This window comes from Ptychodera flava (genome assembly GCF_041260155.1).
Source record: "Ptychodera flava strain L36383 chromosome 3 unlocalized genomic scaffold, AS_Pfla_20210202 Scaffold_26__1_contigs__length_13983176_pilon, whole genome shotgun sequence".
Taxonomy (NCBI): Eukaryota; Metazoa; Hemichordata; class Enteropneusta; family Ptychoderidae; genus Ptychodera; species Ptychodera flava.
Window position 1 is genome coordinate 10,411,081 of NW_027248280.1, and position 24,146 is coordinate 10,435,226.

At 37.6% G+C, this 24,146-nt stretch overlaps 1 protein-coding gene and 1 pseudogene across 1 annotated transcript; both read left to right on the forward strand.

Moving 5' to 3' along the window:
- Positions 1–16,692, forward strand: part of LOC139126089 (aldehyde dehydrogenase 1A1-like) — a 41,645-nt pseudogene extending 24,953 nt beyond the window's left edge.
- A 2,073-nt stretch (positions 16,693–18,765) lies between these two features.
- On the forward strand, positions 18,766–23,208 carry LOC139125952 (uncharacterized). The gene is made up of 5 exons (XM_070692027.1): positions 18,766–18,931; positions 19,771–20,176; positions 21,125–21,266; positions 21,711–21,830; positions 23,039–23,208. Exons 2-5 carry the CDS (start codon positions 19,838–19,840, stop codon positions 23,206–23,208), a joined length of 771 nt encoding a protein of 256 aa, XP_070548128.1. The 5' UTR covers positions 18,766–18,931; positions 19,771–19,837.
- The last annotated feature ends 938 nt before the right edge of the window (positions 23,209–24,146 follow it).

The following is a 24,146-nucleotide window of genomic DNA, read 5'->3' on the forward strand; positions in this document are numbered from 1 at the left end:
GTGTGCCCGTGGCCACAACTCAGCTAGCTGCCTAATATGCGTCTCAATTATATTAAGGCCCAATTAGATGTAACTTTTGGGTTTTTTTGTAGATCAGATGTTTTGAAATAAAATGGAACTTATGTAAAAATGTAAAAATTTGCGACAAACGCACAACATAGATTTTAACGATCGAAAAATTTTAGAGTTGCACGTCAACAATAAGCGCGACAAAAATCCCATAAGCGCCCTTATTTTATAGAGGGAATCCACCACTATTGATTGAAATATTAGTATTATCAAAGTCTGCTAAATAATGGAACATCACATCTCTCCGAAGATAGGATGGTGACTTTTGGTAAGCAAAATGCAAAAAAGATACAGCTAATTGGGAAAGAACATAATTTGCGTTGAGGTGCAATTCACATCAGTCAGGTTGTCCTTAATTTGTCTGTATTCCCTAAGTCATTACTGAGGTATTTAGTTATTATTTAAAACTAGCAGGACGAAAATCTATGCCACTATAATACCGTCAAATATTGTCGTCAAGAATCCTTTTCGTAGAATCTCTTGAGTGAAAGTGCTACTATTCATACTGTACACTTTGTGAGATCCCTTTCCGCACTGGAAGGTCGGTAGTCACACTCGGTCACTTTTAATAGGACACAAATGGAATACTTTACACACTCTGACTGGCCTTTCAGTAACAACTCAGATTTATGGGTGAGAATGGGCCATTGACATAACCCAAGAGTGACATTACTCTATTACTGTAACTTTCGGTTAAGTTTTTGTGGTTTTGTTCTGTGCATCTACTGCAGTTTCTTGTTCTACTCCCCAAAGCGTGATGAAAAGTTCAGTTTTTAGCTCATCAATATGCCATATGTGTAGAGCCAGCATTGTTATTATTTAAAATTGAACTCAAGACCAGACTGGAATTCATTTGTAATCTATTATAATGTTTACCGTCTTTATACATATTCAGAGTATTTTGCAAAACAGAACATTGTTTTATTCTAGTGATGTGAGGGGTAGAATAAGAAACACCAGTTAATAAACAGAACAAAACATACTGAAAAGTTGTCCAAAGTTAATGTCCACAGTTACTGTTCTTTTTTACAATTATGTTAATTATGTTCGGTTGTCCTGATGTGTGAGGGAAGTCATCCTGTTCCCATGCCTTGTTAATGTGATCGTTGTTTTTCTGAGTGTTTTACTAGTTTCCTGTAACAGAAAATATGTCAAAACAACGCTTTCCTTCCGACCGAAAAATCGTTCATTCCCCAATCAGGCCTATTCTATTTTTAAGGGGAGATTTCAAAAGATTTCAAGTCGTAAGGCGGGCATTTGATGCGTTTTCAGTTTGTTTGTTGGACATTTGGAAAAAATCGAGGAATGTTGGGGGATTATCTTGCCCCATTCAGAAGTGTTTGTGAATTCAGCCTAAGGGCATACCCTTCTTGAAACCAATTTCAACACCGAACACACTGGCGGCTATACCTCAAAAATGATCATTTGATGTAGACAAGGTCTTGACCTTAGACCAGGTTTTGTTGAAATTTTATACTCCTTCTATAAGCTATTTCTTTTTCAGTATTATTATGAGCTCTTCACTGTAGGTTCTTCATTTTGATCATCTTACTGTCGTTACTTAAGCCTCTAAAACTCAATCAACTCATTAGGTTGGCAAGAAAGTGAAGATCGCTTCTGCAATGAGTAATCTCAAACGTGTGGCATTACAACTAGGCGGCAAATCTCCAATTATCATATTTGCGGACACCAGAGACCGTACGTATGACGTATTTCTATCTCCTAGATCTTGTTTTTACGTTGATTTAAATTATAATTATACTCTTAAGTACTGCCTAAAGGGCCTATAGCTCCACCTTTGACTACGTTTTTTTTCACTATAATTTTGGTATTGTATGCCAATCGCAAGACACATGTTGAAACACCTACTGCCCACAGGGACGCGTTATATTCCCAGCTGTGTCATGCGCACGCTGCAACCTCTTGCGAATTTGGGTACTATGAATAGTTGTACACACACTCCTACTCATAAGAAATCCAAGGGTGGACACAGAACAAGACCGTTTGGGAAAATCTACATTGTAACGGGTTATATGCCAACAAAACCAATAGTTATGGCCATTTCTTACGTCAAATAAATAATTTTTCCGGTAACATTACCAAATAGTGCGTTTGTCATTTGAAACGGAGTGTAATTTCGCTGCTTGAACGAAGGGAAAACTGCTCTGTATGCAAATTACAGGTCGCGATGTCACAATAGATTTCTCGAGTGCTGATTGGCTATGAAGTGCCGGCTTTCCTATGACGTAAGTATGTGCAAATACAAACATTGCAAACGACGTCTCAGTGTTTCAACCCGGAAGTGTGGATCTCGCACAGTTTTCGACTGTTTCATGGCATTAAAGTAAGACATATGCGTACAACTAATTAAACCTAGTGCCTGTCTAACAATATGCGAAGTGTGGAATATCTTTTGGGTCATTGTTTCATATTTCAGTGAATTTTACTAAGGTTCGAGCGCGAGTCGTACACGTGGTAACGTACAGACCGTACGCGTTCCGATGAACCACGCGCCACCTGTCCAATGACAGTTTCCGTTTGAAATGATTGACGTACAGAGCAGTTTTCTTTCAGGTGTCCGGTTTGTGTCCACCCTTGGTGTTTTATATAAGAACAGTGGCAAAGCACTTAATCTTGAAAATACTATCTTTACAATCAGACGGAAATATAAATATTCATTAATAATTGATATGTTATTGTGAACAAGCAAACACGGAAAAGAAATGTTGTAAAAGATCGAGTCATAATGTTCGAAAATGGGTACTCAAAGTACCAACATTCGTCATTCGAAAGATAACGCGTCCCTGTGCTACTGCCTAGCTTGCCAGCATAGCTCAATAACTGGACAATACAATGCTATGTTCACATTTGAATTAGAGTCCGGGCAATATTTAACTTATCAACAATAGCAATGCAGTTCGAGACACGGTTCGAGACCCGGTAGGTCCAGATTAAAAGACTAACTATCAGAGGACGCTGAGTTCGAGACTCTAGCACGGTGTAGTACCCCTGAGCAAGGCTCTCTACTCCCCCATTGCTCCATTGGGTTGTGAGTAAATTGTGGGTACCTCATCCTGTAACTGGGTTCGCCTGTCGGAGGATGAATATAAAAAAAGTATATACATGTGTAGACTGAATAGACAAGCTAAATACTGTGTATCTCAACATGCTTTGGGGAGTAGAACAAGTAACTATTTTTGGCATAGAATGAAAAATAGCATTCCTCAGAAATTACCGATGAACAGCTACTGGTCCTTTAGATGAATCGACGATTTTGAAGGTTGAGGTGATAGTAAAACGTTTCCAAACTTACTCAAGACCTATAAGCGGTTATGTTACGATTGATTTTGTTCATCACCACGGTTTCCCCCCTTAGTGGCAACAAATTGGCCTCGAACTCTGGACCGGTGCGTAGACCATCTTTTTGGCACTTGCATTACAAAACAATTTTAGTAACCCTTACTGAGTAAGTGCGTCGTTTCTTTTATACTGAGGTACTCGAAGAAAGTGTTATGATGTTATTTTCTTCAAAGAGAGAGTTTACGGCTGTCCATAATAGTAAACTTCACTTGACTTTTGTTTTTTTTTTTATCTCAGCGGACGAGGCTGTGTTAATGGGTCATGATGCGCTGTTCTTCAACACGGGCAGGATTTGCTGTGCTGCTTCTCGCACATTTGTTCAAGAGGAAATCTATGATGAATTTGTGAAACGCAGTATAGAAAAAGCCAAAGCCAGATCAATAGGAAATCCTTTGGTGAATACCGATGCTGAATCGGGTCCTCAGGTGAGATGTTTATATCCTTGTCATTTGACCAAAGCAAGTACCGTATGTCCTTAGAAATCCCTGTGCATATTAATTTTGCTGAGTTTACAGCAGATCAGAGCTACTTAACTATCAACTTTCAGAAGTGTCCTGCCGCAAAGAAAGAGAAAAAGTATCATGTCACGTGAATTTTCAGAAAGAGAGTGTGATATTGTTTAAATCACATGTACATTTTATACAATATCCTTTCGGAATAAATATAGAGTTCTTAGTTAAGGTTGAGCTGCATGATGCCAACACAGTTTTTTTTCAAAGCAATATTTCTCATTAAAGATGACATGAAAACCCCCTCATATTATATATGTTCAAAACGCAGAGACTCTAAAGCACAGACAACTTTCCCCATAGAGCCCTATGGCCGTATAACTTTTCGCCGAGGCTGCTGGGTAAATTTGGAGCTCATGCGCTCATGGCTTACGACCTGACTTGACCCCGCAATATCCAGCGAATTTCAAAATCAATAAACGTAAACAATGGCTAGCGACGGCAAATATTTCGCGTTGTCCCATTGATAAAGGCAATAGAGAACAAACGAAAAACCTCAACAAAAAGACTGCAGCAATCGGATAACTACTTCCCAGCAGAAGGTCATCGAATTGTGCAGCGTGAAACTGTTTTCAGAGGTAATTTTGTGGTGGTATGCCGACGATATGCCGTACGCGTACCTACGTACTGCCATGGGGGGGGGGGTCGGGGTGTCGGTAAGGCCTGGACGGGCGTGATCAACATTGTGGTGGCACGGCACACCTTCATGAGTTCATTGGCATATAAGTTGATATTTGCAGGTTTTTTAGGTCTTGAGTGCCACACACACGGCATTGACGTGTCAGCATGGAGGTATGCTTCTCCTCAGTGGGTCTGTCACCGCTCACCTCCTCCATTTTCTAGGACAAATAAGCCAATCCTATGTGTCAAAAGACGGAAAATAGGCTATGCATAAAATCCCGTTCCCTCATTTATAGTCGCGTTCCCGACTTGGTTGTGGGTGGAAATGTTAGGTGATGTATTTAGGTATCTGGGAAAATTAGCGGTTTCAACATGGAAAATCTCATTCAATTTCTCCATGTCCTCTAAAAAGGACAGAAGAAATGCCCAGAAAACTTCGGAAAATCACAAATTTTTGAGAGCGATTTTCAAAAATATGTAATTTACGAACGAAATGACAGAATTTCACCGGGTTTTTACTGTTTACAAGGTTGTCTTTCTGTCTTGCGATTTGCGCATGTGAAAAATGTTTTCAGCCAGTTGTTGATTCAGAATCGGACGTGATTCCAAGTCAAGCAAAAACCTGTCCGCATGAGCCGATGGCGGCGCTCTTCAAAAAATGACGTCCTTTCTCATTAACCTCCCCTATAGAAAGTTATACGGCTATGGGAAAGTTGTTTTTGTAAAGTTGAGTATTGTAGCGGTAGTTAACTCGAAGGGTGAAGTGGGTGTATATTGGGGTAAAAAAACCCTCAATTTTGGTATTAATGTTTAACATTAATTTAAGTCAAAAACTTGACTCTATTTTCTGAAATTTAATATTTCACTTAAAAGAAGAGTATATGAAGAAAACAACGACTATTTTATTTGGCATTATCTTTTCTCATTCCAAAATGGCAAGGGTTTAAAGATTGACACTCAAAAAATTGGTTACTTACTATTTTTATTTGCAACTGGGCTTGTTTGAAAAGTTGTATCGGTTTTTCCTGCTAACCATTACAATATGGGCCTAATGGGTTAAATCTGCGATATGCGTGTTTTGAGCCGTGTTAATTGCCTTGAAAAACGGCTGCAAAGACGTGTCATGTAAAATCAAGCTCGTCGTAATCCAACTGAAGCTACTCGTACGCAGATATGACATTATGTTTGAAAGGAAAAAGTGGTCGCAAGATACACTAATAACAGCCAGGTTTTGCAAAATCTCTAGTTGAATGCTCATTAATTGGTACGTTTGTTTCCGAATTCCCCAAAATTAAGCCAAGTTGATCGGCGGGAGCGATTGAGACGATCTGATGATCTAGCAGCGCAGCCTTGCGGCGTAGATTGAAATGCGCCGGCGCAATGTTGGTGCAGATTTATTCTGAGAGTTAACATGCCTCAGTGAATATACCTGAGAAGCAAAGTGAAATCAGTCACATTTTGAGGACACTGTCTTTCTACAGATTAACAAAAGGCAGTTTGACAAAGTTATGGAGCTAATAGAGAGCGGAAAAAAAGAAGGTGCAAAACTTGGATGTGGGGGTTGTCGTCATGGTGAAACCGGTTATTTTGTTCAGCCAACTGTCTTCTATGATGTTACAGATGACATGAGAATCGCACAAGAGGAGGTAAGGAACAATGGAAGAATTTGAAAAGCCTTCCAACTACATATAAGGATTTAAGAATGCAAACTGACTAAGGCCAAGAAAAATAAAAGTTTGTTTCTCATGCTCACGCGCTTCAATTCAGACCCACAGCATCAACCTTTTTTCTGCTCATGAAGAAATAAAATAAAAATAAACACAAAAATACGCGACGATAGTGCATAACACAATGCTGTATGAAACAGAACCGCGAACAAAATAGTTTACACTAACATTCCACTCAGAACTGTACACATATCACTGTTATATTACGCTGTCAAAACTGTGCATTGCTGCATTTAAAGTCAAACCGCAGAACTGTTGCTATACAAAATCGATAACACCGCTGGCTGTGCATTATATCTCTGCGTGCATTCCCATGTTGTTTTCATGTTTTTCCCGCGTTTTTGTTGATTGAAGAATGAAAAAAAAATGAGAGTAAAAAACCGCGTCGCCGCATCATTTTTTAAATATGTCTAGGATGAGAAACAAATTTTTATTTTTCTTGGCCTAATCAACTTGATTTTACACGATATTTGAAAGAATGAATCAGGGTTTGTTTAACAAGAAATTATCAACCATTTCTATTTAGTTGTCGATACCGAACATTTTGCTTTTAATGTGTTTTGCTCTCATTTTCCAAAATATCATTTCCCTCGCAAAAAATCTTCTGTAGTTTCGTGGAAATTGTTCATCTTTCTTGTTCACATTATTACATGACATATCTATGACCCATTTACTTTACTTTACTATTGCTAGGGTCCCAGCCATAGCTCACGCGATTGTATTTGAAATCGATTCGTTTGAGGTCAAAGCTACCTGATGAAATATGGTCAATATATGTACATGTAGTATATGTGTAGTGAACATGACGGCGTTATCGTTAATCGTTGTTTTTAATTATGTGTATCTGTACCAATGAAAGTTAAACAGATTCAGTTACTTCAAATAAAGAAAAGTGTGTCCTGCGAAGGGCAATCAGGAGACGTTATTGGCTTATCTCCTTTTTGAATATTGCTCACTGAAATTTGAAAAATAAAATTATCGTAATTTTGATATTTCTTAAAACACTGTGACACAAACAATGAGAGCTTTATCGTTGTTTTATGTTGATCTCGTACAGATATTTGGTCCAGTTCAGTGCATTTTAAAATTTAAAAGCATAGACGAGGTGATTGAGAGAGCCAACAATACAAAGTATGGCCTTGCTGCAGCAGTCTTCACAAAGGATATTGATAAGTTATCAAAGTCTCAAATTCCATTGATGCAGGAACTGTATGGTAAGTTTGGATCAAACACCATATCACATTACACATTCTTTATATTTTCCCCATCTTGCAAACAAGCGCACATCTTGCACTCCGGCTCTTATGCTCTATTGTTTGGTGTATAGTGAGTGAGACTACCCACCATTCCCCATGATCTGTACACACGGAGATCACTCACAGAACGGAAGCAAATTTCTTCTGTACACTGAACAACTCGGTCCATATTTCAAAATCCTGGCAACATAGTTCTGATAATCATAATTTTCTGTTTTCTCACTGGGAATTATGAGAAGATCAACCACTTTTCAGCGGAAGAGATAGCAATTTTGTAATTTTTTCGACATAGATTTTTGACAGCACTACACAATATTTTCAAGGAAACAAAGGGAATAAGTTGCACCTGTGTTGGCAAAAGAAAGGGTATTGACTTTTTTTAATGTTCGTAACAAAGGAAATTTGCATGTCTGACAGATGGTGTGATGAGACCATCTTAGTTGCTGATAACTTTATCTTGAAAAGTGTGCAATTTTTAGCACCTGCAAACATCGACTTCTTATTCAATTCACTCTATTGAATTTTAAACATAATCAATAATTTTGGAACATAGTTTTAACAAACAATCCTGAATTTAAATTGTAAGTTAAAAATTGTTAAGAAACTGATAAAATTGAAAAGGCCTCTAGCAAAAAATGTCTGAGTGATCACAAATCAAGGGAATTGTGGGTAGTCTCACTTACTGTGCGTCCGTGTTTCTTGGAGCTGTCTCACACAATAATGAATACCCTGACTCGTTAACCCTGGGTAGTCGACAAAGATCCCAGCCCTGACCAAATTACGTAGTGTTCTAGAATTACTGGTATTAAAGATAATATAAGTGTATTACTTTTGTTACCAAATATGATCCAATTAAATATTCAACAAGCAAACAAATCTGATGTCTGGTGATATTGCAAGTATAGTAATTTTTCCCAGGAGAGCAATCAGGCTAGGGCCGTGTTTTAATTTCCTTATAGTCAATAATCATACTTGCAGTCTATGAAGTACTACACGTTAACATGTTAATATTACATGTTTGTCTTCCACGTCGTGTGTGTCTGTGAGAAGTTTTGGATTACTAGATAGAATAATGCATCGCAATGAGAGGATGTAACTGCTCACCGCCTTTCTTCGGGGAATACCTAGGGAGTGTACGTCGAGACATGGAAACAGAGTATTGGCTCAAAGTCTTCAAAGATAGAAACACCGTTATTTCTTATAAATAGATGTTACATACTACCCCATGTCGTCCCTTCTTCCTTTTCCCCTCTGCTTCCCCTGTCTTCGTAAACATATCTCTCAAGTACATGATCATTTACATGCAAGTAAAATATAAACTAATATCATAGCCTGTATGTGTTGACGTCATGCATGATCAGAGCCTCTAACACTGCTACGTCAATATCATTATCATTTAATGGTTTTGTTTGTGATGTCTTGCCTTGTTGGTCATTCGATAAAGGTTATAAGTGTAGATATGACTTGATAATATCAAAGTGAATGTCCTTTGTAACAAGGGGATCAGTCTTTTTATCAGTAAGGAACATTAATCAGATGAGAAATATCAAAATATTAGAGTAGATCTTACATCTACAGTGCATACTAAAATCATTCAAAAACAAGCTGATAAATTCAGAATAATTTTCAATATAGTGGGATTTTTTATCTCATAAAAACTTCATCGCGTTTCTTCATAGCCTTTCATGGACCTGGACTTGCTAAGTGGCGCGAACAAAAAAATTCAAACATGAGTCTTCGCCCATTAGAGCGTGCAATAACTTCACAATTGATAGCCCATCAGGTGGAGACTCAAACTTTGCCACAAAAAGCCCATGGCAACTGTACCGTAGTGTAAAATGCTGGTCAAAGATTTCCAAAAATCCTTTGAAATGACTACATTAGTTTTAGTGCATGACAACTGACGCTTTTAATGTCATTAGACATTATCCAACATTTCTGTAAAGATAGATTTAGAAGCATTAAAACATTCATTCTTGAGTGAGTGTACGGCATGATGTTACACTGACCAATGCTTTGCTTAATTATTGGGTTTTATTTGTTCCAGGGTGAACACATACAGCATTTTTCAACTCGGGGCACCTTTTGGCGGCAATAAAATGTCGGGTGATAGTAGAGACCGGTAAGTATCATTTGGAAAAAAGGGTCTTCAATGTGTATTCAACCCCTTTCATATGCTGTATACTATGACGATCAGATTCACAAGAGAGTTGCCATGGCGAGTATTTTCTCTGACACTCTGCTCTCACCGGAGTGGTACACACACGAATCAGCATTTAAATAAAGTTGACAGAATAAGAGGAGTTTCTCTATCCTTCGCATGCCACATTAGCCTTCAATGCCTCTGCTCTCTTTTCAAAATGACAGAACATGAAAGGTCGCTACTAAAGAGAGAATTATGGGAAAACGCTAATATCAACAACCTATTGTCTATGAATATGTTCATCTTGCACCGTGGAACCATATCCAGAAAGCGTACTATGTGTGTCTGAAAAACAGACAGATTACTCTAAAATTTCCATTTGTAATATTTTTGCTAGAGTTCAGATCAAACATCTGGGACCATAAGCAAACAATGATTTTGTAAAATCGAGCGCGGCTTTCAAAAGCAGAAGGGTGGGTCAGCCGGTTCACTATAGATAGAGTAAGCTTACAGACACATATTTTCATGTCTTATCAAGCTGCAGTGTTGACATCATCCCATTGCAATGGGAGTTATGATCTTGGCAAACTCTCACTGGCACTACCATACATTAATTGAGCAGCGCCTCTGCATACGACAATTTTGTTTGCATCAATTTTCATAATGATACGATCCTTTTTTTCAATCGGCAGAACACTCCAGAACTCGATGGTTTTTTTTGTTAACATGACTTGTTCACCAGGAATTTGGGTGTCCTCGGGATAACTTGGTCACAATTTACAACCATCGAATGGCCCTAACATTTATTTATATTTGTAAAATGTAAAATCACCGAAATATTCACCTTCGTAAGCATTGTGTTTTAAGCAAGTGAATCGTCTACAATTCTGTTCTACTCTATGAACCACCTAGGTACCGAAGGTTCTCTATAAGGCAGACAGCAGCACTGTCAATTGTCGAAAACTATACAAAACAATGCTCCTGCAATTGTAGCAATTAAAACATGGTTATTTTTTCAATTTTGCAGCGGCGAATGTGGTCTACGGGAATATACCAAAACCAAGACAGTAAGTGACTTGAATAATTGATATGTTATACTACAAGTTATATCATACCAGTATATCGATGGCGCAAGTACAGCCATCTGATTGGTCGAGAAGCGAAAAGAACCGTGGTATATTGGCGATATACCATGGTTGGCATACGCGTGAGCTCACAGCTTGAGTAACCAGATATGAACTGAAAATGCTCACGTGTTCCATTATATATTGCAGTCATGTGTAAATTTGAACCTTTGCCACATGTTTGCAACTTCATTGAAACTATTATGATCAACATAATGAACAATGTTCACCGCCGCTTAATTCTAAAAGGTCATGAAGTACAAATATGTAATTAGCTGAAATAAAAATATTTGACTGCTGTCGTTGTATCACTACTTTATATAGCAAGTGTAATTACCTTTGGCCAAATCCTTCAAGTAATATATGCCGAACTGTGAAAGCTCATTAGATATGCAAATTATAAATTACCTGAAATGAAAATGTGAAATGACTTTCGATATTGTTTTAACCCGATATAATCATCAATGTACATAGCATGTTTTGCCAACTTTGATCAAGTAAATCCCAGTATATATCCATAATTAGAAAAGATCATTGAAAATGCAAATTAGGAATTGGCCGGAGAAAAAATGCTTAATGACTTTCAATAATATTGCATCATAGTATCTTTAATATATGTTTCATCAACTTTGGTCCAGTCCATTCAGATATATATCCCTAATTAGCAAAGTTTATTAGATATGTAACTTATGAATTGGCTGAAGTAAAAATGCTTAATGATTTTCAATAATGTTGTATCATAGTGTCTTCAATATACGTAGCAAGTTTTGTCAACTTTGGTCAAGTCAATTTAAATAAATATCGCTAATTAGATACGTTCATTAAATATGCAAATTAAGGATAAGGATATTTTATTTTCCAAATAGAACAGAAAAGAAAGAGAAAAAATACCCACACATTAAGGATTAGTAAATTGGGTTGGGACTAGAAAATAGTATCATACTAATCGAGTCCAGCCCTCTACCATTCACAATCGCTGAATCTATCATTTTGCCACAGGGCGTCATGTTGAACATTGTGACCTATCCTCGATATTTGAAATAAATTCTATGTCAATATAAGTACATAAATTATAAAACTTTGTCGTAGAAAATATACATGAGAGACAAGATAAACAAGATAAACAAGAGATGACGTTTCAGGTCTCTTTTAACTTTTGACTTAGATCTCAACGATCTTATACCTTATGGGATTTGGTTCCAGAGTATAACACCAGAGTATTTCATTGAACACTGTCCTATATTAGTGGTATATTTAGGAATGAGAAGATTTCCCTTGTCTTTCGACCGAGTAGGATACAGATGTTGAATGCTTGGAAAGTAACAAGGAATTTCTAAAGGAAAATTTACACTTATATTATCATAAACAAAAAGTACAGTTTGATAAGTATATTGCTTAAAAACATCAAGAATTTCCAACTCATGAAACTATGGTTGTGTGTGCTAAAATCTGTTGGAGTTTGTAAGAATACGTACTATTCGTTTTTGGGTAAGATGTATAGGTTTAAGGTAAATTGCGTAAGTGTTCCCCCAAACTTCTAACGAATAAGAGATATGTGATAAAATGAAACAATTATAAAGTAGTAACAATATTGGTTCAGGGACAATGTGCTTAATTTTATATGATATACCTATATATATATATATATATATATATATATATATATATATATATATATATATATATATATATATATATATATATATATATATATATATATATATATATATATATATTATATAATATAAATTAGGAATCGGGTGAAGTCAAAATGCTTAGTGACTTTCAATGATTTAAATCATAGTATCTTCAATATAGATACCAAATTTGGTCTATTTTGATCAAGTCAAATCAGATATATATCCCTAATTTGGAAAGTTCATTAAATATGCGAAGTCGGAATCGGATGAAGTAAAAATGCTTAATGACTTTCAAAAATGTTGTATCATAGTATCTTCAATACATGTAGCAAGTTTCATCAACTTTGGTCCAGTCAATTCAAATATATATCCCTATTTAGAAAAGTTCATTAAATATGCAAATTAGGAATCGGGTGAAGTTAAAATGCTCAATGACTTTCAATAATGTTAAATCATAGTATCTTCAATATACATACCACATTTGGTCAATTTTGATCAAGTAAATCAAATATTTATCCCTAATTAGGAAAGTTCATTAAATATGCAAATTAGCAACTATCTTTCATGTCATCCCTGAATGGTTGCCACTGCTGATACAACTTGGTGTGATCAACATTTGTAGTAAATCTCATCAAATTGTATGCAGTCATTTTTAATGTACATCAGTTTTTTCTAAAATCATCAATTAAATGAGCAAAAAGTATGCATGCCACACCCACCAAAAACTAATCAGTTCTTGCCATTTGCCAATTGAATCTATGTACCATATTTGATTTTGATTTGATCAGCTGTTTTTGAGATAACGGACCAACACACAGACTGACAGACAGACAGACATACATCGCTGCGACATATGCTCACGTGTGTTAACACGTGAGCAAAAAATCCATTATTTGATGTTCCACGCCAGAATTTTAATATACCGTTATAATATAATATCAATAAATCTCACCAAGCGACGGTATACCACTCGATTTTGACTAGTACACTTCATATATGAACTCGCTATCGCTCGTGCACATATGTCTTCGGAACTGGTCAAAATCTCGTGGTATACCGTCACTTGGTGTGCTTTATTGCGTAATCAATACATGTGGATGCTATATGTACTTGCTGATCTCAGATCATCTCACACGCTGTCGAAAAGAATTATTTGCTTAAAAGATGTGCTGGAGTTTTATCTATCAAGGTGATTTCAGCTTAGATCTATGAAAGGGCAGGAGTAATTATTGACACGTCAAAATCATGTACATCAATTACGATTATGAAATGTAATTTTCAATAGCAATTATAAGGGTCAATAAATATAGTCAAGGAATAGAATGTATCTTTATGCGCGAGGGGAGACAAAACAGGGCAAGCTCCTGTAGTGTACACCGACCAAAGCATATTTCATGAATTTGCATTCATTCCAAATAGAATAATGCTTGTTCTTTCTTCAGTTGCCGTTCGCATTCATAAACAGAAGCCTACCAGAAAAGTTCGTTTAAATGACTCCCTCGTTCCTGATTGCTCTGTACAATATATAAGATAGTCATTGAAAAATGATCAAAATGGTTTGGTAGTGTTTTACAAATAAAGAGTATTTTGAGAAACGTTATACAATGAGAGCTACTCCTTAATTCCTTGAAAATGAATACAGACTGTCATCTCTTCAGTTTCTTCCTAATATCCCGGTCTCGGAACCAAAAAACAATGTGTGGGATTGTTTACGAAACAGGATCTTTTGAGTGATGGAGACAGATGCGTCGGCTGTATTTCTTCAAACTTTATTACTACAGCTACGATGAACTACTGCTACAATAACATAATGTATCAGTGGATGGATAAGTGACGACCAGATCCAGTGGTGAGCGATTTGCTCTGAGTATACGCATACGCATACACTAAACTGTATATAAACATATACTAAAGTAAAGTGGCTAATTCAGGCTGTGATATAGCCGATTTTGGCGGGAAAGTAAGAAGTGTCTTCGACTTTGATTGGTTAGAGATGAGTCACAGAAAGAATTAGAACTATGTGTCCTCGAAGATGATTTCGGACAACGCCTCTACTTATTTATCCGCCGCGGATGAAATACGGAAATTATTCCACGCGCCAGATGTGAAACGCTATTTAGCTAATCGACGCGTACACTGGTCCTTCATACCTAAACGCGCCCCACGGTTCGGAGGTTTCCGGGAACGCATGATCGGACTGACTAAAAACGCGATATAGAAAGTACTCGGTGGTGCCTTCGTTACATTCGACGAATTGAACACTATTGTTACAGAGATTGAAACCACGTTGAACGACCGACCTCTTACCTACTTGTTAAAGGATTCTGAAGACACGACGCCCCTATCACCGTCTCACCTTCTGCAAGGACTGCCACTTACAGGCGTGCCACACCAACAGTACGACGACGAACTTTCGGACCCAACCTATGGAAATCGCAGTAACTTGAACAAACGGTACGTACCCATTGCTCAATTACAAGAACAATTCTGGCGTCGATGGATTTCAGAATATCTACCTGCTTTGCGTGAACATCACAAATTAAACGGAACTACCGACAACGGAATCAGGTCGGAGATGTTGCTCTAATACACAGTGACACTGAACGACGAATGTGATGGCCATTAGCCATCGTGGAGAAATTAAACTACGGAAAAGATGGAATGATACGATCTGCGGAAATCAAGACTACGACCGGACTCACCAATCGTCCTATTGTGAAACTTTATCCCCTTGAACTGAAGGCAGACACTTCTACATTGTTACCAAGCAGCAACAATGACACGGACACAATTCTGTCTGATCCTAGTAAAGGTCAACGACGTTTTACACTTACAGCAGCAGCCATTGCCTGTTTGTAGGATACAAGACCTGAACACTATGTGAACTCTATATATCGGACAAGATATATTGGACACTATTTAATGGACCCTACATACTCATATATACTCACTATATGATATCTAGTCATTTTACTCCATATTTCAATTACTTTCATTTTCTGCATTTTTTCTCGAGTTTTAGTTTTACGATGATTTTTTTTAATTTTAGACTTGATACCTTTTCTGTCGGGCGGGAGAATGTTGAGAAACGTTATACAAAGATAGCTACTTTTTTAATTCTTTGACAATGAAGACAGATTGTCATCTCTTCTGTTCCTTCCTAATATCCTGTGTTTACAGATAGTTTTAATTCTTTCTGACTTGTGACTCATCTCTAACCAATCAAAGTCGAAGACACTTCTTACTTTCCCGCCAAAATCAGCTATATCACAGCCTGAAGTAGCCACTTTACTTTAGTATATGTTTATGTACAGTTTAGTGTATGCGTATGCGTATACTCAGAGCAAATCGCTCATCACTGGATCTGGTCGTCACTTATCCACCCACTGATACATTATATTATTGTAGCAGTAGTTCATCGTAGCTGTAGTAATAAAGTTTGAAGAAATACAGCCGACGCCTCTGTCTCCATCACTTGAACTCAAAAGATCCTGCTTCGTAAACAATCCCACACAGAGTACACAACTTTGAAAGGTATCATATGATTTCCATCCATTTCAGCATTTCAATACAAAGGTCTGCTTTCCACAAGTAAGCTTACATGATGTTTTTTCATCTTGCAGGTGACCGTAAAATTGTCCCAGGATTGCTAGATGTGCAGAGGGAACAACCAAACAAAATTTGTACCAATCTAGCGATGCACATGTACCATAATTATGTTTAACATACTTGTTTTAAGGCATACATATTGTAAAATTTAAAAACAACTAAGTTGTAAATCTTTCCGAAATCTATCCTTTACTGCACTTTACGTAATGAAGAATAATGTTTAATCGTGATTTTTTAAGACGTTTGAAAGTTTTGTGATTACACTATATCATATCAGTCTGAAAATCAACCCCTATGAGTCTTAAGACTGTCAAGGTGGTGGTTTAGTTTTAATGTTAAAGAAGAGATGTTAGTGCTTTCACTGTCAAGACATCACAATCTACAATTAATTGGTTCGCATAGGTTTATTATCCTGGTGTGTTTTTAGTATATTGATTGATGAAAACCCCTCTCTTAAGGAAAACAAAATTTTTGTAGTCCGTTTCGTATCTTGAAATGTTATAAACACGCTTCACGTTTAATATACTGATACTTGTCAGACTATGTATTTTACGGTAACACTGATGTTTGAAATTTGTCGACATTATGTAACAGACATTACGGCTACTAACTTTTAAAAGTTGTCATTCCTTCTAGTCTTGATTAAAGTCGGTGAATGGAAAAAAAATCATTTTCAAACATTTCTCTTGAGTCTCTTATATGTCGTACTAACCTAATTGGAAATTGGCTTCCCAGGTCAGGTTTTCCTTGCGATCGGACGCGGTCCCTTTGAGTGTGCGAAGTTATGATTTAGTTTAGTTTCTACCGGATTAACCGACTTGACATCCTTGCACAGTACCAGAGGCTAGGCGGACTGTGTATACAGTCACGTAGAGCAAATACAAAATGATTGACAGCCCCGGGTGAAACTCCCTTGTGTCGCATTCATTCAAATCATCGCGGCCACACTTTTATATACATACATACATACATACATACATACATACATACATACATACATACATACATACATACATACATAGTTTATTAAATACATGTTCATACGGATAGAAAGGCAAGTCTCCTTCTGTTTCTCTGGCAGACATTCTGTAAAATAATCAGTCCCTTTGAAATGTTAAATGGTTTTTAGTCGTCTACCATGTATTATGATGACACCAATATTGTTTTATCGCTACAATTCTGTCATCCAAAATTATAACGGGGTCAATACCTGCATAGGTTTTGAACCCTGAACTTCGTACAATGCACCCTGGAGGTAGCTGGTTACCATGGTTTATGACAGATATCGCAGTACTGGAAGAGACTAAGAGGATTGTAATGCAAACGGAACATTGTGAAACAAAACTGAACACAAATTAAGTGACAGTGACCGAACACACAATTACCTGACGTCAGTAGGGTGTTTGTAATGGTTACTTGAACGTTTTCAGAGATCCAACGAAATATAACTGAATCATTTTTTTAGATTATCGCGAAAAGTAAAATTTTGCAAAACCACTCTCACTTTGAAAAGATATCAGTTAAGAATAGTGACCTGTTAAACATTTTGTACTTAATTATTCATTTCCTTTATGCGTGGAAGAGCACAAACGCCCTGTAAATGTAAAGGTCTACTCGTAAACAAACGTGTTGTTGTCCACTATGACAGGAGTCATTTGTCACGTGATATGAAATTATTGAATGATAATATGACGAGGTCATCTTAATACTACTGATTGAATGTATTCAAATGAGAGAGAGAGAGAGAGAGAGAGAGAGAGAGAGAGAGAGAGAGAGAGAGAGAGTACTGATGGACTGCGCTGAGAGTAATTCTCGGTGCCTGAGAGCAAGTTCTTAGTATATTGATTTTGACTTTCAGTGATATTGCAAGAAATTTGCATTTGAAGACTGCAACATCGTCTCCAGCCCTCTGCTTCTTTGTTCGTTAGGACAAGTGAACACTCAGCTGAAACCTAAACGTTTTTCAAGTTCACATGTGTTATGATCCTTGTGAACGATTTCAGCAATTTAAGTTATGGGGGGATCAAGGAAGTTTCATCACTGTATGAGAGAATCCCATCCCTGTGACTCCCAAATAAAACTGAAGAGGACATTGGTACGGTTTTAGATAAACAACCCAATCAAAAATATCCTTGTTTGTCGGTCAACAACCATTCACCTGGTTACCCTAAGAGGCGCGAACAGCTAAACCGTGACGTCATACCCGCAACTGTAACTATGAACCGCACACTCTCGGAACAACCGTCTCGGAAACAACCATAGGCGGTATCAATGAATATGTAAATGTGCGAAACTTTGATAAAGTCAGGGTAGAGCGTGGCCGTGTACAATATTAATGCTTTACGGAGATAACGGCGGGGCATCTATTTATGTTAGACCCTGATTGCGAGGTCGTGTGAAATTCTGAATAACAGTACCATCACGCTTGTGTTCATAATCCGACTTTTGACCAATTTTACACGTTTTTTCCCCGAAGCGTACGCGATACAGTCACGTAAATATAAGATAAAATGGAAAGTGCCGCTGAAAGAGCTAAGTTTTTAATATTATTGGCATAAATGTAGGAAGGTCATTAAGAAAATTGCATGAAAGGGATAAAATGAGAATGACGGGAAAATTTCTATAAATTATTCAGTATGATGATTAATTATGATCCTTTAAGCGTCATGCATTAATTTCATTGAGTCTGTGGCTTTGTGGGTGTGTTTTTATTCTCGTTGGTTGTAAGCGCCACGAGGGCTTTTGTATGAGGTATGACTTTACAACCGCCTCCTAGTCGGATTATTGCATGGAGTTTAGCGACTTTTGTGCACCTAAAGAGGTAACCGACCGTGAAAGCACAGCAACGCTGTCGTTTGTCACAGCTCTCACTAGTAAGTATCACTGTGGGCTTCGACTACAAACAGGCACGTGTCATGATCTTCGAAATGGGCGCAAAGAAAATTAACATTTCATGCTCTCGATACATTAGCGTCCAGGGACGCGTGACATCCCGCCAATGTATAGAGAGCGTGTAATGTTGATTTTCTTTGCGTCAATTTGGAAGATCTTGACACACGGGTCACTTCAGATAGGATGGAATTCCTGTTTGCTGAAGTTGACGTTGAACGATATGTACACGTCGAACACAGCTGCGTCACACTTCCTCGTCTTGCCAAACGCGATGAATCTTACGAACGGTGATCTTTTCTCTGCTTCTCAGTTCGCCGACGAACGACTGGACGTATCATTCTCGCACGCCTGTGGAGTCACCTATATGAACATTAACATTCTCAAGTGTTTAATATTTTAACGGAATATTATACAAGCTGTAGTTTAGAAACTTGAGTCAAGGCTTATTTCTTTTATTTTTTGTTGTTTGTGTTGTTTTTTCTGTTGTCATCTAGATGAAACTCACTGCAACGTGAAAACAATTTATGCTACTTTCATTCAAATGTCGTCCATTGTCTCAAGTCGATCCAAAATGTTTGAATCCGAAGAACCGCGTGGTATTTTTTTTAAAAGAAGCGGTGTCGGGTAAAACTTTCGGGTTGACATTTTATGTTATCCCCCATTCTGTCCTACGTTGTGAAATCCGGGCAGTCACATTGTATACGTATGGTTAGTTTTAATATCAATTATATAAAGAAAGGTATTGTGCACTTGGTTTGAATCTCTCTCTCTCTCTCTCTCTCTCTCTCTCTCTCTCTCTCTCTCTCATTTCTATCTGTAGTTCCATGTCTGACTATCAGTTCTCTTACACCATCGTCACAGCATAGCACAGTCACAATACGGACAGCATGGACAACGAAGTGTCCGTATCAGCTATTTCACTCCACAACGAGATCGCACCAATGGCGGGGAACGCTCACAGGAGTGGTCGGCATTCGTTGAGCAAAGACGCCGGCGATAGGGGAAGCACTGCCGCTGGACCGGACAGTGGCAATCGCACGTGGAAATCTCAAGTTCAAGGCTTCGGTAATAGGACTACAACGCACGGCATCTCCTACATAGTTAACGCCAGTTCCCATTTTAGCCGCACAATCTGGTTAGTGATTTTTCTGGCTGCCATGGCGGCACTCGTCGCTCAAGTCGGACTCTTGATCAAGCAATACTTTGATCGTGACGTCATCGTTGAGGTGAGGCATAAAACAAATTTGACATTCTAAGATAATCCGTGCAAGAAATAGAAGTAAATAAACTAGTTAGTAAAGAAGTAAATAAATAAATAAATAAATAAATAAACAAAAACAACAAAAATATATAAATAAATTTAAAAATCCTGAAGTCAGACGACACTGAAAACAAACGACTTTCAACGCATCGCCGGAGATACAGCTGCAAACATGTATATCTCTGCTGATAGGTGAAATGCTTTTGGCACATTTTGAATTACGTAAGGGACGGGACAATTATCGGGTGCTACTTCCACACATTGACTTCTCTGACAACAGACTGAGTTCGTAACTCCATAAAGTACATATTTTCTAAAATGCAAGACGGTGGAAAATACTGTGGTCTCTATTTTATAATCGTAACACTGGACAAAAAGCTTGATATACGTTCAGTATACTTACGTATATTAACGTATACGGAACACAATATCTTTGTATGTAGAACATTCCAATACGTTGATATGCGTAGCGTATTTCTATGCAGATAAAGAGTATACGTAACGCAAATCTTTGCACACTAAGCGTACACTGTAGTTTTGCATTTTATTAGTATACGAACGTGTATACTTACATGTATAGAATCAGTATATGTGTATATATTGTTGTACATCAAGCATTTTGCCCAGTGTAAGGATTACGTGACTGTCAATTTGAATTACCTCCAAAAAATCTGGATATTCCCTCGTACTACAAGGGCTATGGTGCTCCAGGTTACAGTAATAGCACAGACGACTGATTTATTTTGTCTGCTCTATTTTCTTTGTGACTCCTAAGGTTCTTAGACAATGGCTCAATCGCCAGCCAAAAGAATTGTTGCGTATAAATGTATGATATAAGCCTTAAGCAAAAATGACACACACATTTTGTGTCGATTATTTGAAGACTTCACGTTATTAATCGATACCTCGTTAGATCAAATTGGTAACCGACGAGCAGCTGCCCTTCCCGACCGTCACGGTCTGTAACACGAACATGATCCGACGCTCGGCCGTCAAGGACACCGTCCACAGGGAGTTGCTGGTGTTCGACAGCGACCTCGTTCGTCCGTACTACGGTGAGTCATGTTTCACGCATTTGACCAGTGTGAAGTGCTGTTCGCTCAGTTGACCAAATAGATGTGCTTTCAACGGTTACAGAAATAAAAGTACGTTGACTTGATATGTCTACCGAGTTCCACAAACTAGCAAAATTCAGCTTGAAGGGAAAACTTAATCCCAAATTGACACGGCCACGGCTGCAAACAATGTGTAAAAGGCTTTTAAGCTAACACTATGTTATATGTACGTTTGGTGACAGAATATAAAACGGGCGCCTATTTTATTTTTCCCACACACAATGATATAAGAGTCGCCAATTTGCGTTGTGAGGGTATATGTTTAACCAATGTGTTTACACTAAAATAATTCATTTTAGTTCATAAAGGTATTATTTTTTTCTAATTTCTGTCATTTTCTCATGGCGCTTATAATATACACAAAAATGAAACACATTTTTACAGTGCCCTGTTACGATGGTGATTTTCAATGTGCTGGCGGTCAACACTGTATAAAACCGTTCAACCAATGTGATGGTACCATTCATTGTCCGGATAACAGCGACGAGCAAAACTGTACTTACGGTAAGCTCTCAGCCAAACAGCTACAGCCACAATTAAGGTTGTATGCGCCTCTATAGTCCAAGACTTAAACTTTTGCTCAAACTTTCCTCAATTAATCTTTCAACCAGTCTGTTTCAAAATAAAAAAAATAAAAAATCGGGGTCATCGTACAATTTATGATATGATAGAAACAAATTAACCAAATTTTACTGATATTTGAAATTCAAAATGGCCGCCATTCCTGTGTCAACTCTATACAGAAAATAAAATTTCCGATTTAAAAAGGAAATTTAAGACGGTAAAAGTTTTTCTTCCTGCAAGGGCTTCAAAATGAGCCCCAACAAGTCGTATATCAGAAGAGAATAGAAAAAGTTTGAGAGTCCGAATATCTGTCCCGGAGGCACATTCTACCTTAATACATGTATCTTGCACACGATACAGAGAGTGTTTCAAGGGAATATATGTGTCAGCTGTCTACTGAGAACACACAATGGTAGATTGATCGAATTCAACGACAATTCTTAGGGAACTTTACCGTGTGCGATGCATAGCGCTACTAAGATTACCACTTTTACAATATCGACATTGTTCAACCATTATTATATTAACGCGATTAGAACTAATTTTGGATAATTGGATAGTGATGTAAAGCCGGTTAAGTGTACAAGTGTAAGTTCATCTACTTTTCTTTTTAAATTATACACTTTAGTATTGTTTTCATAAGTAATTTGTAATATTGCAACATTAATTTGAAAAATATGGAGATCCAATTATCCCAAATTAGTTCCAATCGTGTTTATTACATGTTTGCCAATACAAGTTAAGTTTGTGACGTCATCCAATCAGCTTGTTACTGATAATGTATCGGGTTACCCGGCATTGTTTTCTCTGACGTTTTCTACATTACAAATTCCATGTCATTACCAAAGCTATAAAATAATAGCAACTATGGACCCTTTAATGGACTACATATAACTTTGCAATCCGTAATGTGCTCGGCTTCGCCTCATACATTATATGTTAAGAAAAGTTCATTTTCGTCCATACGCGCCGATAGAGGGGGATATAATTTACTCCATGGTTTTCGTTCTACATAATTAAACGGCTTAAAAAATCGAGCATCCTTTCACTAAACTATTAGAACATGCTCCTCTCTCACGTGTCATTTCTAAAGTCAAAGGCCGCCGTCGATGAAACAAAGAATTTACTATAAATAACTCGTTTTGTAGGATTCTGCGGAGAGGAACAGTTCCGATGCAGGAGTGGCAGCGAGTGTCACTGTCAAATTTCCCTACGGGACTCAACGCGTATACTACTGAGGAAAACAACACCTCTTTTGAGGCGAGCAGACTCGCGCGGGCAAAGTTTTAAGAAATCAATCGGAGACAATGCACTTTAAAGGTTTACTATCACCAGTTCATATTGTACCACAGTTACCATGGAACCAGAAAATCTAACCAATCACATATTTCAAGCGAGAGGGCGCTTTTTTAAAAAGAGCGCCCTCGTATGGGCATTTTGAATACCAAAGAACGCCCCTTTGACCATATATGGGCATTTTTAGATTACAGGTGACTGCATAACTTTACGGTAGAATGCGCTTTGAGGACAGCTCTTCAGATTCTCCAAAGTTTACAATACAATGTTTGGTCTGCGACCTGTTGAGTCGCATTTAAAAGCTCATGAAATAAATACAATATTCACCGACTGTATACCCGTGTTACTAATGGAGGCACCATGGGGTAGTGGTTAGGGTGCCCGACTCACTGTAGGAGGATGGTGAGTTCGAGACTCTGGGTGTTGTGCCCCCTAAGCAAGGCTGTTGACTCATAATTCCAGTGGGCAGTGGGTTATGAGTACCTCATCCTGTAATTTGCTTCGCCTGGTGGATGAGGCCCCCCAAAAATATGCTGTTCCGATTACCCGATATTTTAATAAATTGGTATTCAATTTGAGTGCGTATCATGAGGAAATTGTTCACTGGAAGTTTGTTTGAACGCGTAAAATGTACATTGAGAAATAAAAAAAAACAGAAAAAAATCCTACCTACCTACTTTATTTTTGAAAACCATGTAATCGGAACATCACATTTTTGGGGGGCATGAGCAATAAAATACAAATGACAATGAAATAAAAAATTCCAATAGAGTTAAGATAGGGATGTCGGCCATCATTTTGAATTTGGAGTGTCGGTAAACATCGATAAATTCGTTTCTCCGTTACCAAGTTTTGCACAGTGACCTCTGATTTTCTTTCTGGATTGGAAAAGACGACGGTTTAAAGTCACGAAGGGACAGCTAACTCTCACATTTCTAATTTTTTATCGGATCTGCCATT

Coding starts and splice junctions, on each gene's coding strand:
- LOC139125952 (XM_070692027.1), top strand. CDS start 19,838: ATGGACAACGAAGTGTCCGTATCAGCTATTTCACTCCACAACGAGATC. Junction 21,267..21,710: donor CCTCGTTCGTCCGTACTACG/GTGAGTCATGTT, acceptor ACATTTTTACAG/TGCCCTGTTACGATGGTGAT. Junction 21,831..23,038: donor CGAGCAAAACTGTACTTACG/GTAAGCTCTCAG, acceptor CTCGTTTTGTAG/GATTCTGCGGAGAGGAACAG.